At 42.9% G+C, this 14,251-nt stretch overlaps 1 protein-coding gene across 10 annotated transcripts in view; it reads right to left on the reverse strand.

Moving 5' to 3' along the window:
• The window catches only part of ORMDL1 (ORMDL sphingolipid biosynthesis regulator 1), a 390,769-nt gene that overhangs the window by 271,376 nt on the left and 105,142 nt on the right, over positions 1-14,251 (reverse strand). For 7 of the 10 annotated variants that reach the window (XR_012724843.1, XM_075319028.1, XM_075319027.1 and 4 more), the window contains one exon: positions 12,306-12,486. Coding sequence is in view for 6 of the 10 variants with exons in the window: in XM_075319027.1 (XP_075175142.1) it covers positions 12,306-12,486 (181 nt within the window). In the remaining 4 variants the exon portion in view is untranslated. Of the gene's footprint in view, positions 1-5,835; positions 5,971-7,141; positions 7,251-12,305; positions 12,487-14,251 lie in introns of those variants that run through there. The other 3 variants (XR_012724845.1, XR_012724844.1, XR_012724846.1) reach the window with 3 other exon arrangements.

Genomic DNA, 14,251 nt, shown 5'->3' on the forward strand with positions numbered 1-14,251 from the left:
GTGTCAACCCGTACTATCCGTCGGCGTCTGAATGAAAAGGGAGTGTATGGTAGGATACCCAGGAAGACCCCACTTCTTACCCCGAGACATAAAAAAGCCAGGCTGGAGTTTGCCAAAACTTACCTGAGAAAGCCTAAAACGTTTTGGAAGAATGTTCTCTGGTCAGATGAGACAGAAGTAGAGCTTTTTGGGAAAAGCCATCAACATAGAGTTTACAGGAGGAAAAAAAAAAAAAGTACTTCAAAGAAAAGAACATGGTCCCTACAGTCAAACATGGCGGAGGTTTCCTGATGTTTTGGGGTTGCTTTGCTGCCTCTGGCACTGGACTGCTTGACCGTGTGTATGGCATTATGATGTCTGAAGACTACCAACAAATTTTCCAGCATAATGTAGGGCCCAGTGTGAGAAAGCTGGGTCTCCCTCAGAGGTCATGGGTCTTCCAGCAGTGCAATGACCCAAAACACACTTCAAAAAGCACTTGAAAATGGTTTCAGAGAAAGCACTGGAGACTACTAAAGTGGCCAGCAAGGAGTCCAGACCTGAATCCCATAGAACACCTGTGGAGAGATCTCAAAATGTCAGTTTGGAGAAGGCACCCTTCAAATCTCAGGCACCTGGAGCTGTTTGCCAAAGAATAATGGTCTAAAATTCCTGCAGAGCATTGTAAGAAACTCATTGATGGTTACCGGAAGCGGTTGTTTGCAGTTATTTTGGATAAAGGTTGTGCAACCAAGTATTAGGCTAAGCGTGCCAATACTTTTGTCTGGCCCATTTTTGGAGTTTTGTGTGAAATGATCAATGATTTGATTTTTGTTTCAGTCTCTTGTGTTTTTTCATTGCAAGCAAAAAAAAAAGATAATAATACCAAAGAATTTGTGATTGCAATCATTTTCAGTATTATCTGACAGAATTGCAGGGGTGCCAATACTTTTGGCCAGCACTGTAGCTGCTTTTTTCTTGCCATAATACAAATTCCTACAGTCTATTCAGTAGGACTATCAGCTGTGTATCCACCAGACGTCTGCACAACACGACTGATGGTCCCAACCCCATTTATAAGGCAAGAAATCCCACTTATTAAACCTGACAGGGCACACCTGTGAAGTGAGAACCATTTCCGGTGACTTCCTCTTGAAGCTCATCAAGAAAATGCCAAGAGTGTGCAAAGTAGTAATCAGAGCAAAAGGAGGCTACTTTGAAGAACCTAGAATATAAGATATATTTTCAGTTGTTTCACACTGTTTGGTTAAGTATTTCATTCCACATGTGTTAATTCATAATTTTGATGCCTTCAATGAGAATCTACAATTTTCAGAGTCCTGACAATAAAGAAAACTCTTTGAATGAGAAGGGGTGTCCAAACTTTTGGTATGTACTGTACTTTCGCTAATATTTTCTTAGAGCGTATGGCGAATGATCTAGTGTAAAATATCAACAATCCATTTTTTTAACAGTTATTTCTACGGTATGTGGATAACATCCTAATTATTTGGGACGGGTCAGAAAGCATATTTGAAGAGTTTATATCTTCCCTAAATACAATCAATGAGTTTAATATGTATTTTACCCATGTGTTTGAAGCTGAAATCATCGAATTTCTTGACGGAAAGTTGATAGCCAGGGAAGGAAAAAATGGAACAAGAGCTGTTTAGGAAATCTACCTCAGTAAACATCATAGTGCACATGCATCGCACAAAGAAATTGATTCCTTTCAGTCAATTTACGCGTCTGAATAGAATAACTAGTGATCCCGTTAGGCTACAGGAATAAACAGCAGAGTTGACGGCACGTTTTTAGAGCGGGGCTATCCAAATGGAAACAAAGAAGCATGCGGTCGTGCACACATAGTGGTGCTCTCTGTTAATCAACAGAAAGGTAGAAAAGAAAGAGGAAAAAACCCCAGAGACTCGTATTTAGTTTCAGATATGGCCAGTTAGAAAACACGATTCATTCAGTAATCAACAAAAATTGGCATTTGATTTAAAGGGACAGAGATTTAGAAGAAATAGTGAAACAAAAACCTATAGTGGTGTATAGAAGGTGTAGAAATTTGGGAGAGATCTTGGTAAAAAAACGATATGCACCACCTAAAAATGGCTACACAAATTTAGTTCTACAGGCAACCACAAATGTGGAAATTGCTCATTTTGCAGGTATCACCTCACAGGTAAGGATATAAAAATGGGGTACAGTTGGCATATAACAAAACAACTGATTACATGTAAAACCAAGATGGTGGTGTATGTCGTTTTTTTCCCATGTAGAAAATACTATATAGGGAAAACAATTAGGTCGTTATTCATACGCTTCAGAGAGCACCGCAACTCTATAGGGACTGGTATAGGAGCAACTAGAATGATCACTCGTGAGAGAGGTGCATAAGGCAGACTGTAGTGTGTTGAAATTTGCTGGGTTGGAAAGAGAATATGGCAGAAGGAGGAGATATCCATAAATTAGTATTGCAAAAAGACGCAATAATATAATAAAATATAATGCCACAGGCTCCTTTGGTTTTAATGAGAAAAATGATCTTATTGTTTTTATGTGAAATACCCATTTTAGAATATAGTTGTAATAAGGAGTAATGTTGTAACATTCTGTACATTAATATTACATATGGCCCACGTAATATACTGGTTACTTTCTGGTTATTGTTTTTAACGGTTTTAAATATGTGTAACGTCAGTTAATAAGCTTGATGCTTTAAATCGTGGGAAATGACGTCAGTACTTATGGACTCGTTGAAGCGCCGTGTACAGGTGCAAAACAGCCGTCGTTCACTGTGCTATGTGAGGAGCACCGTGCGGAGCTGCCGCTCCACCACCGTGCGGAGCTGCCACCCCACCCACACCCCACCTACTGTCTCCTACCCAAAATCCTTTAGAATGTAAGTCCGCAAGGGCAGGGCCCTCTTCCCTCCCTCTGTCTATTGTAACTTGTGTATGTATTCTGTATGTAACCCCCTTCTCATGTACAGCACCATGGTATCAATGGTGCTCCATAAATAAATAATAATAATAATTAATAATAAATAATAATAAGTCCCCCCCCCCCTCCCTCACAAGCCTTCACATGTAACCCGAAGTGAGAATAAACTACCTTATGCACAGCATCTCCGGTGAGTGCCTTTTTTCTTTTGGATATCTATTGCGCACACACAGCAAGACAAAACACACACACACACACACACACACACACTTTGGATGTTTGAGGTAATATATTGTCCGTTTTGACGGTTACTCTTGATATTTATCAGGTGGCCTATAGTAGCCAATCACAGGTCTGCTTCTATTTTGTTACAGGTCAAGGAGCTCAGGTTGCTATAGGCAATGAAGGACATTTTTAGTGTGTGAGTCTGTAGTAGAGTCTGTGTAGAGGCTGATGCAAGTCATATGACCTTACCTGTATACTAATTGTGTGAGGTTTTGTAAGGCAATATATGGGCTATTTTGATAGTTAGCCTGGATATTTATCAGGTGGCCTACAGCAACCAATCACAGGTATGCTTCTATTTTGTTACAGGTCCAGGAGCTTCGATTGGTTGCTATAGGCAATAAAGGACATTCTTAGCATAAGACCCCTTATGTGCAAGTTAATATGATTTCGGTGGAGAGCGGGCACAGAGACAGAGGGGAGTGCGGGCGCAGAGAGGGGAGTACGGGCGCAGAGAGGGGAGTGCGGGCGCAGAGAGGGGAGAGAGGGGAGAGCAAGCAGAGAGGGACACAGAGAGTGAGAAACTTCAGAGACACACGGCATGAAAATCGGTGTGAGTGGAATGCGATAAAACATCGCATTCCACTCGGACCAATATTAGCCTGTGTCAGCCCCCACGATCGATTATTTTGTCAGCCCTAATCGAATAAAGAACCATTCAAGTCTATGGGGCGAGAGAAAAACCGCACTGCACTTGCAGTATTCCGGTGTACCGCGAGTGCAGGTCGAGAATGGCAATAGCCGGCTACGGAGGAGAGAGGGAGATAAATCCCGCCCTCCCCTCCGCAGCGCCAGCGCGCCCCTCCTGAGTGCCGGCCCACCCCCCGCTGCTGAGGTCCGATCGCATGATCGGACCTCAAAAGCAGTTACACTTGCATGACACTCGGCTCCCGCTGTGCTGCCAGCGTAAGCCGAGTGTCATGCGAGGATCGCACTAGTGCCCCGTTTGGCCCCGGCCTTAGTTACTATTCCGGGCAATGCCGGGTTCTACAGCTAGTATATACATAAATTGATAGGAGCAGATTTATATACTAAAATATAACATATACATTATATATAAAAAAATATTAAAGTAATAAAATGGCACATCAGTTTTGTACTACAGAGGAGGAGTACGCCCTTTTATGTTCTGATGTCAGATGGAGATTATTTTGAGGGCTTTAGTTAAAGTGATAATGATAGCTCAGAAATGGTCAATCATTCTGTCTAGTCCAGAATGGCTGCTCATTTCTGAGCAATCACTCAAAAACAACAAAGACCAGTATAAGAAAGGCAAATGGCGCTACTGGAGAAACTTCTTTAAGTAAGTAAAAATGCTCAGTACAAGCGATATCCCTAGTACTAATGAACTGGAGTATGCTTTGCCCCTTGATGTAGCATTTGCCAGATGTGACCATTTGTAAAAACAATCAAGGGTTTCCATAATTATTGGTCAATGAAAAGTTCAAAAAGGGGCAGTCAGGACCTGTTCGCAGTGGAGAGCTGCTTGCCCTCAAGTATAAGGATAAGAAAGATATTTTAATCCTCAGCTAGATTCACACAGATGCTACAACAGCTATTGTAGAACTAAGGTCCACTACTCCAATGATAAAGCCAAAGTGTCAATCATTGATTAAAACAAATATATTGGGGGTGGGCAGTTGACATGTTCTGATATTAATCTAAACCTTCAGCCCAAAAGGTAGTATCAGACCATGCCCCACTCAGGTGGATGAGTGAGAAAAAGGGGAAGAATAATCAAATTACCAGCTCGTTTTTAGCCTTTCAAGATTTCAGCTTTCATGTTTAACAGAGCCGGAAAGCTGCATGGTAATGCAAATGCACTTTCGAGATTACTTGTATGGTAGTGGAAGGAGCCAACCCCCACAGCTTTAGGCAGAGGGGAGAAGTATGTAGGTATGTAAGCTTTCAACTGGACATGTAGGGTTTTGGAGGCATGTGTTGCAGAGGTGGTTAGTCTCTAATGTAAACCCGGGTGCAAGTTCGAGTACATTTAGTACAAAGTGAGCTCTTAGGGTGCATTAGGGCCAGAGTTTGCGGGCAGCAAAATAGATGGGTCGGTCTGGCTGCTCACATTCATCCACCGATCGGTGTGGTATATGTGTACAAATGAAGGCGGTCTCACACATGGTCTGTGTGTGGAGGCTGCCACATCTCCAGTGGCACACTTGCGTAAAGGTAAACATGTCTTATCCTGAGCAGGTGATTCTGCAGTCATAACAGACTTTTTTTTGTTATGTTCTTTTATGCCGGAGTAAGGTTTGCTTTACATTTCCTTAGGAAGAACAGTTTATGTGAACTTAAATAAACCAGATGGACTGATTAAATGAATAGCGTTCCTGTCACTACCACGTGCAGCAGCCAAGGGAGTAGCATCGTAACACACATCTCTATTCACACACAAATTGCCATCTATCTAGAGACACAAATATACATAGATACATACGAAGTGCCTTAAAAAGTATTTATACTCCGTGAACTTTTCCACATTTGTTTGATGTTACAATCATAAACGGAAATATACTTTTTGTGTCAATTTCCTAGACAAAGTATAAATATTTGTGAAGAGTAAAGGAAATTACTCCCATTCATCTTGGGAATGATGCAACAACTTTTTCACACCTGGATTTGGGGATCCTCTGCCATTCTTCCTTGCAGATCCTCTCCAGTTCCGTCAGGTTGGATGGTGAACGTTGGTGGATAGCCATTATCAGGTCTCTCCAGAGATGCTCAATTGGGTTTAGGTAAGGGCTCTGGCTGGTGAACATTAGTACACATCAACACAACATACATTGGTAAAAGAGGATGTTTTTTTTTATTTTTATTTTTTTTTGCTGCTTGTGTTTTAATTTTTTTTAGCTTATAAGATTAGTGGAGGTTTCATTAACCCTTACCCATCACTAATCCAGGGCTTGATGACAGATGTGAGCTGTCATTAACCCCTTATTACAGGGGAACTTTTTTAAAAAAAATTATTTAAGTAATTTTTAAAAACCGCATGAGGTCCCTCTTATTTTGATACACAGTCAAGATATCGCGCACACAGCTGGGGCAGCGGCCCTTAGCTTCCGCTTCATCTACGCTGGGTATCAATATACGGGAGGACCCTACGCCATTTTTTATTTATTTATTTTTACACGACAATAGGGACACAGACAGCATGTGATTCCAAGCAATCACAGACGCTGTAAGAGACTGTGGGACGCAGTCTGACTGCAGCCAATCAGAGATGCAAGAATGCCTGTGGGCGCGGGAAGCAGTGAATATTCATAAGGAATAATGAGCGGCCCTGGAAATAGTGTTACAGCCAACGGGAGACTCAGTATGTCCTGCTTTAACCATTTTGCTTCCTTTTTTTTACAGTGATTTCCCTGTCCAATCACAGCCATACCAATACTTACTGAACAAAATTGAACATTGCCAACTTTTGAGAAAAGTGTTTGGGTATCCGAGCCCAAGCCGAACCTTTTCTGAACAGGTTCACTCATATCTAATTAGCAATAAATAAACTACATACCATTATAGTTAAAAAAAGGTGTGGGGATAACAGTAAAATGCAGTTAAAGTGGGGCAGGGCAAAAATATTCTAATGGGAAAATGCATACAATCATATTTTATTTGTGTGTACACAGCTACTGATAATAAATAAAAAGGTATTTATGCTTAAAAGTACTAGTGGTAGCAGGAAAAAATGATAAAGGAGTGTATTATAACAGGCAGAAATATTGGGTACAATACCACAAAAAAGTGCACGTGCAAAAAAGCTCAAATTGCTTAATTAATAAAAGTTAATATAAATGGATATTAACTATGTAACACCTGCAGCAAAACTAACTTAAAGAAGAACTCAAAAAGGGTCACCAGGGAAGCACACAAAAAATGACAAGTAGCTAGACAATGCTTGGTGAGAAGAATCTTAATTACTTACCGTTAATGGGATTTTCAGAAGCCCATGACAGCACCACCTGAGAGATAGGTTCCGCCCACATCAGGACAGGAAACCCACTGATAAAAAGGCGGTACCTCTCCTCCACATCAGTAGGTTTACAGAGCCAGAAAGGACCAGCAAAACACAAACAAAAAATGTTAAATCACACCACCACCAAAGGAATACACCATTAACTCTAACACTCCCCGAAGGGTGCCCATAACCAGTGAATGGGGGGGGGAACTAAGGGTGCTGTCATGGGCTTCTGAAAATCCCATTACCGGTAAGTAATTAAGATTTTTCCCTTTCGCCCATGACAGCACCACCTGAGAGATTCTAGAGACCAATCACCTTAGGGAGGGACCACCGCCTGTAATACTCGCCTACCAAGAAGGGTCGGCCGTGGAGGAAAAGTCAAGTCTATAGTGACAGAAAAAGGTAGAGGAAGAGGACCAAGTGGCGGCCCTGCATATATGATCAATAGACAATGAAATGCTGCAGCAGACACTCACCCCCCAAGATAGCGGATCTGGTACCGGTTTCGGAGGCAGTTTATGACTTCCAGATTTGGATTTCTCAGATCCCCTGGAATGTCGACTTGCCGGACTGGAGGGACTAGCCCTGCCGGAGGAGCGCTCCCCTTGCTGCCCTGGGAATCCGTATGCTGTTCCAGCACATCCTGCTCTGGAGGAGAGTTGTCTTCCATCCTGAATAGGGGAGAAGCCATACTCACCAGAATGCAGGGAAGGTGACTCCTCATACCTCCCTGGTTCAAATTTCCCGCCCGAAATCCGTTCACTGGGCGCCGCCATCTTGGAACACCTTGCACATGCACAGGTGATGAACTTCCGGGTGCCGCGTCACTTCCTCTTCAACCCGGCGTTCCGTCAGCAGGGCGCCCGTCTCGCGGGCTCCGTGTGAGGATCACATAGCCTGGGGCGACGCAGAGCCGAGCACCCGCTCCAGGCCCGCGCCCCACCACCGCAGACAGCCGAAGCCCTGGGGAGGTGCATCCAGGCCCAAATGCCGGCTTTCGGTAAGAACCAAACTTCCCCACCGGGTCAAACCTGGGAGAATCCGTGGGTTGTCCCATCAGGACAGGAAACCAAACTGATGTGGAGGAGAGGTACCGCCTTTTTATCAGTGGGTTTCCTGTCCTGATGTGGGCGGAACCTCTCAGGTGGTGCTGTCATGGGCGAAAGGGAAAATGAAGGATTTCATAATAAATACATCTATGTACAGGTGTAAATTAGGTTCATACAAAGCATACAGTGGGTACAGAAAGTATTCAGACCCCTTTAAATTTTTCACTCTGTTTCATTACAGGCATTTGGTAAATTCTAAAAAGTTCTTTTTTTTTTCTTCAATAATGTACATTCTGCACCCCATCTTGACAGAAAAACAGAAATGTAGACATGTTTGCAAATTTATTAAATAAGAAAAACATGGCCATAAGTATTCAGACCCTTTGCTCAGTATTGTGTAAACAACCTTTTGAGCTAGTACAGCCATGAGTCTTCTTGAGAACGATGCAACAAGTTTTTCACACATGGATTTGGGGATCCTCTGCCATTTTTCCTTGCAGGTTGGATGGTGAACGTTGGTGTACAGCAATTATCAGGTCTCTCCAGAGATGCTCAATTGAGTTTAGGTCAGGGCTCTGGCTGGGTCAGTCAAGAAAGGTCAGAGTTTTTCTGAAGCCACTCCTTTGTTATTTTAGCTGAGTGCTTAGGGTCATTATCTTGTTGGAAGGTGAACCTTTCGCCAAGTCTGAGGTCAACTCTAGAAAAGGTTTTCTTCCAGGATCTCTCTTTACTTGGTTGCATTCATCTTTCCTTCAATTACAACTAGTCGTCCTGTCCCTGCAGCTGAAAAACAGCCCCATAGTATGCTGCTGCCACAACCATGTTTCACTGTTGGGATTGTATTCGGCAGGTGATGAGCAGTGCCTGGTTTTCTCCATACATACCGCTTAGAACGTTTTGGTGGTAATTCTATCTTCGTCTCATCAGACCAGAGAATCTTATTTCTCATAGTCTGGGAGTCCTTCATGTGTTTTTTTTTTTTTGCAAACTCTATGCAGGCTTTCATATGTCTTGCACTGAGGAGAGGCTTTTGTCTGTCCACTCTCCCATAAAGGCCTGACTGGTGGAGGGCTTCAGTGATAGTTGACTATGTGAAACTTTCTCCCATCTCCTTACTTCATCTCTGGAGCTCAGCCACAGTGATCTTGGGGTTCTTCTTTATCACTATCACCAAGGCTCTTCTCCCATGGTTGCTCAGTTTGGCTGGACAGCCAGGTCTAGGAAGAGTTCTGATGGTCCCAAACTTCTTCCGTTTAAAGGGAACCAATCACCAGGAATTTTGTATACAGCCTAAAACCAGTGCTATACTGGCACTATCAGGCAGATAATCTACATACCATTAGTGGTCAGCTCAGATGTTTAGGCTTTCAAATCCAAGAAAGAGAAGTTTAAAAATGTCAGCTTTTTGAGTGAAAATTTCACCACAGCAAACAGCAGCGTGGGTTATGCACATGGATCCCCCCCCCCACCCCACGCTGCCTGTTCCTCCCTCTCTCTCTATGCTAATTTTTCTATTCAGTAAGTTGGCGTCGGAGTTGGCGCCTGCGCATAGCGCTCATCTCCAGCGCCGTCTTTCTGAAGCCTGCGTTTCCAGATTATTATATTCTTGTGACTGAAAGGGCGATGCATGCTTCCTCGCATTCTCTGCTCTCTTGTGACCGCGCGTGGTCACAACAGAAGAGGAGAACAGCTGATCGGAGGATACCGTGCCGCCTCAAGACACCTGCCAGCGCCAGGTTGAAGAAGACAAAAGAAAGAAGACAGAAGACCAGGATCGTGGAGGGGTGAGAGGGATTAATAAAGATGGAGTCCCCAAGTGGGTCTGTATTTATTTCTAATAAAAATATTTTTTTTCTGTGTGATGTCTTTTTTTTTTTTAACCCTTTATTGGAGATTCTTAATGGCCAGGCCAAACTTGGCCTGACATTAAGAATCTCTGGCTTAATACCACCTGGTAAAACAAAGTTGGTATTAACCCCTTATTACCCAGGGCCGCTGGAGAGTTGGATACAGTGCCAGAAGATGGCGCTTCTACGAAAGCGCCATTTTCTGGGGCGGCTACGGACTGCAATTTGCCGCCGGGGGGAGGGGGGGTAGCAGAAAGCTTGGGCTACCCAGCGCTGCAGATTCCTGTCCAAAGCCGCCTAGTTGTGCCTGGCTAGACACAAAAATTGAGCAAAGCCCATGTTTTTTTTTTTTTTTTTTACATTATTTCATGAAATTCATGAAATAATTAAAAATAAAGGGCTTCCCTATATTTTTGGTTCCCAGCAGGGTACAAATAGACAGCTGGGGGCAACCCGTCCCTGCTTGCTGTACCTGGCTAGCGTACAAAAATATGGCAAAGCCCACGTTTTTTGTTTGTTTTTTTTTTAGTTTCTTTTTGGCAAAAGCCTTTATATAAAATAAAATAAAAAACAAAAAAAGAAGACATTACTTGTATTTATTAGAAATAGGGACTCCATCTTTATTACTCTCTTCCCCCATCTCTCACCCATCAACAGTCCTGGTCTTCTGTCTTTTTCAACCTGGCGCTGGCAGGAGTCTCAGGGCGGCACGGTGTCCTCCAATCAGCTGTTCTCCCCTTCTGTTGTGACCGCACACGCTCCCACGGTCACAAGAGAGCAGAAGATGTGAGGGCGCATGTGCCGCCCTCAATCGGAAGAATAGAATAGCAAAGGTAAAACAATATTCACAAAGATGGTGTCGGAGGTAAGCGCTATGCACAGGTGCCAACTCAGACGCCAGCTTAATGAATAGTGAAATTATCATAGACAACAGAGAGAGGGAGGAACAGGCAGGGGGGGGGGGCAGGAATACCCGCCCGGTTATTATCTGCTCTGGTGCAATTGTCAATCAAGAAGCTGCTGAATTTATAAACTTTCTTAGATTTGAAAACCTATACATCCGAGCTGACCACTAATGGTATGTAGAGAATCTGCCTGATAGCGCCAGTACAGCACTTGCTTTAGCTTATATACAGACATCCTGGTGATTGGTTCCCTTTAAGCATTATGGAGGCCACTATGCTCTTAGGAACCATGAGTACTGCAGAAATTATTTTGTAACCTTGGCCAGATCGGTGCTTTGCCACAATATTGTCTATGCGCTCCTTGGGCAGTTCCTTTCACCCCATGATTCTCATTGGATCTGACATGCACTGTGAGGACTTATATACACAGGTGTATGCCTTTCCAAATCAAGTCCTATCAGATTAAACACAGCTGGACTCCAATGAAGGAGTAGAACCATCTCAAGGAGGATCACAAGTAAATGGACAGCATGTGACTTAAATATGAGTGTCTGAGCAAAGGTCTGAATATTTATGACCATGTGATATTTCAGTTTTTCTTGTTTAGTAAATTTGCAAAAATGTCTACATTTCTGTTTTTTTTTCTGTCAAGATGGGATGAAGAGTGTACATTGAGAAAAAATATCAACTTTTTTGAATTTACCAAATGCTTGCAATGAAACAAAGAGGGAAAAATTTAAAGAGGTCTGAATACTTTTCGTACCCACTGTATGACTTGGAGGGGGTCGTCTGCCAGATAACCCTAAGGCCGGGGCCACACGGGGCACTAGTGCGATGCTCGCATGACACTCGGCTCACACAGGCAGTACAGCAGAGCCGAGTGTCATGCTAGTATCCCTGCGACTGAGGTCCGACTGTGCGAGCGGACCTCAGCTGCGGGGGGGGCAGGCCGGCACTGAGGAGGGGAGGGCCGGTGCTGCAGAGGGGAGGGAAGGATTTCTCTCCCTTTCTCCTCCGTAGCCGGCTATTGCGATTCTCACACTGCACTCGCGGGTACACCGGTGTACTGCGAGTGCAGTGCGATTTTTCTCTCGCCCCATACACTTGAATGGGTGCGAGAGAGTCTCGCATTACAATCGCATCATGCTGCGATGGTTTTCTCGGTCCGATTAGGGCTGAGAAAATAATCGCTCATGTGCACTGACACACAGGGTAATATTGGTCCAAGTGGAATGCAATGTTTTATCTTACTTCACTCGCACAGATTTTCTCGCCGTATGGCTTAGGCCTAACAGAAATGATCTATACAACTGTATCAAGAACTTACCAAGTTGTGGATGACATTAGTCAAAGTCCAAGCGACTGGAACACTAAAGAAGGGAATGCTGAGGAGTACGATATGCAGCATGCCAACTCCCAGGGCGTACGTCAGCCACATCCCACGACTGTTCATTACCCTCGTATTTGGGTTTACCTCACTGTGTGCTACACCCACATTCATTTTTGTTCTGTGAAAGAGGGGAATATAAAAAAAAAAAAACTGGTTAAAATGTTCATGTTATGTTATATAATCACAATTACCCTATATTTGAAGAGGATTAAAGTACCACTCCAGGAGGTTTTTTTTTCCCAACATGGGAGTGGCGCTTTACAACTAAGCCCCCTTTACCGTCATATACTCAACATCCAGCAACTTCACCTTTTACGGACACAACTCTGTTCTCGCGATACGATCTTGTGTCAGTAACTTCTAACTAGACAGAAGTCAGAAATTAACCTCACAAGGGCTCAATGCATATCTACGAGAGCCAGAATGAGGCCAGAACGAGGCTCTCGTAGCGATGTATTGAGTTGTGACCTCCAGCTGCTCCATGCAACACTGGAGCTGTTAGCAGGTCACAAATCACAGGAGACCGGGACCGGAGTGACACCTGAGAAAGATGAAACCACCGGAAGACAAGTATATCACACACAGGTTAGGGGACTTAGATTTAAAGCACCACTCAAGACAGTGCAATATATATATATATATATATATATATATATATATATATATATATAAAAAGTGCTGGAGTGGTGCTTTAATATTACTCAAATTTTATGTAAGAATTATAGAACACTTTGACATTCCCTTTAAAGCATGTACAGTTCTAAGATGTATTTCACAAGATATGCATCTTGTGCTGAGAAACCGGATTACAGATAACTTTCAGTGTGGCTCCATTTTATTTTTAATGTACAGCTGGGTTCAGACAGTGTTTTTCATGATACATACAGTATATGAACCACAATGTCCAAACTGACAATGGGTTTCCTGACCCTAATCTAAATCTTCCAAGACACAAATGAGGCTGGTAGACCTGCAGTCAGTGCAGGCATCACGGTCCTTATACAGAGGAAAATACCCCATCTGAACACAGCCTTATGCCACCTTCACACATCAGTGTTTTCAGTACGAGTGGACTCAGTTTTCACACAAACTGGAGACACGTTAACATGCATACTCATGAAATTCTTGTATGATCCAAAAGGAGACAAGTCTGTTTTCTGAGCAAACGGATAATAAGGGCAAATAGAAGTCAATGGGTACATGAAAAAAAAAAAAGACGTATGTCACACGGATAAAAACAGTGTACAACGTACCAGAATGAAATGCATGCTAGATATTAATGACTTATGTGTCATAGATGTGCAAAGATGACAGAGATAAATGGACAGCTGTGAGTTGAATATATCAGGCTGGGAAGGTCCATGGTTATTGAGCCCTTCCCAGCCTAAAAATACCAGCCTGCAGCTGCCCAGAATTGGAACATTACATGAGATGCTCCAACGGCCTTACCTCTTCCTGATTGCTTTGGCAATTGGGGTAATGTTTTTTGGGCTTAATATCAATTGTGAATTGTCCAAAAACATAGCTGGCATCAAGCCCTGGTGTTAGTGACTAACCCTTTAATTTAAGAAGAAAAAAAAAAAAAAAATCAAAAAAACTTCATTGAAAAAAATAAAAATACTCCAACACTTTCCCTATCCTTATTCAAGACTTTATTTAAAAAAAAAAAAAAAAAGTAGGTCTGCCATAGTCCGGAGAATCCGACGTAGTCCAGGGAATCTGACAGTCCAGAAATGAAAACATGAGAAACATAAGAAAATCAAAAACAAGAGAGTCCCTCATTCACCGGTTTATTAAAAAACCATTTAAACTCAGAGGAAGTGGTGGCGATATATTGACCTGCATGGACAGCACTGTAGAACAAAATTTGGGCTGTTACCTGG

Source organism: Anomaloglossus baeobatrachus, chromosome 7, assembly GCF_048569485.1.
Source record: "Anomaloglossus baeobatrachus isolate aAnoBae1 chromosome 7, aAnoBae1.hap1, whole genome shotgun sequence".
Classification (NCBI taxonomy): Eukaryota; Metazoa; Chordata; class Amphibia; order Anura; family Aromobatidae; genus Anomaloglossus; species Anomaloglossus baeobatrachus.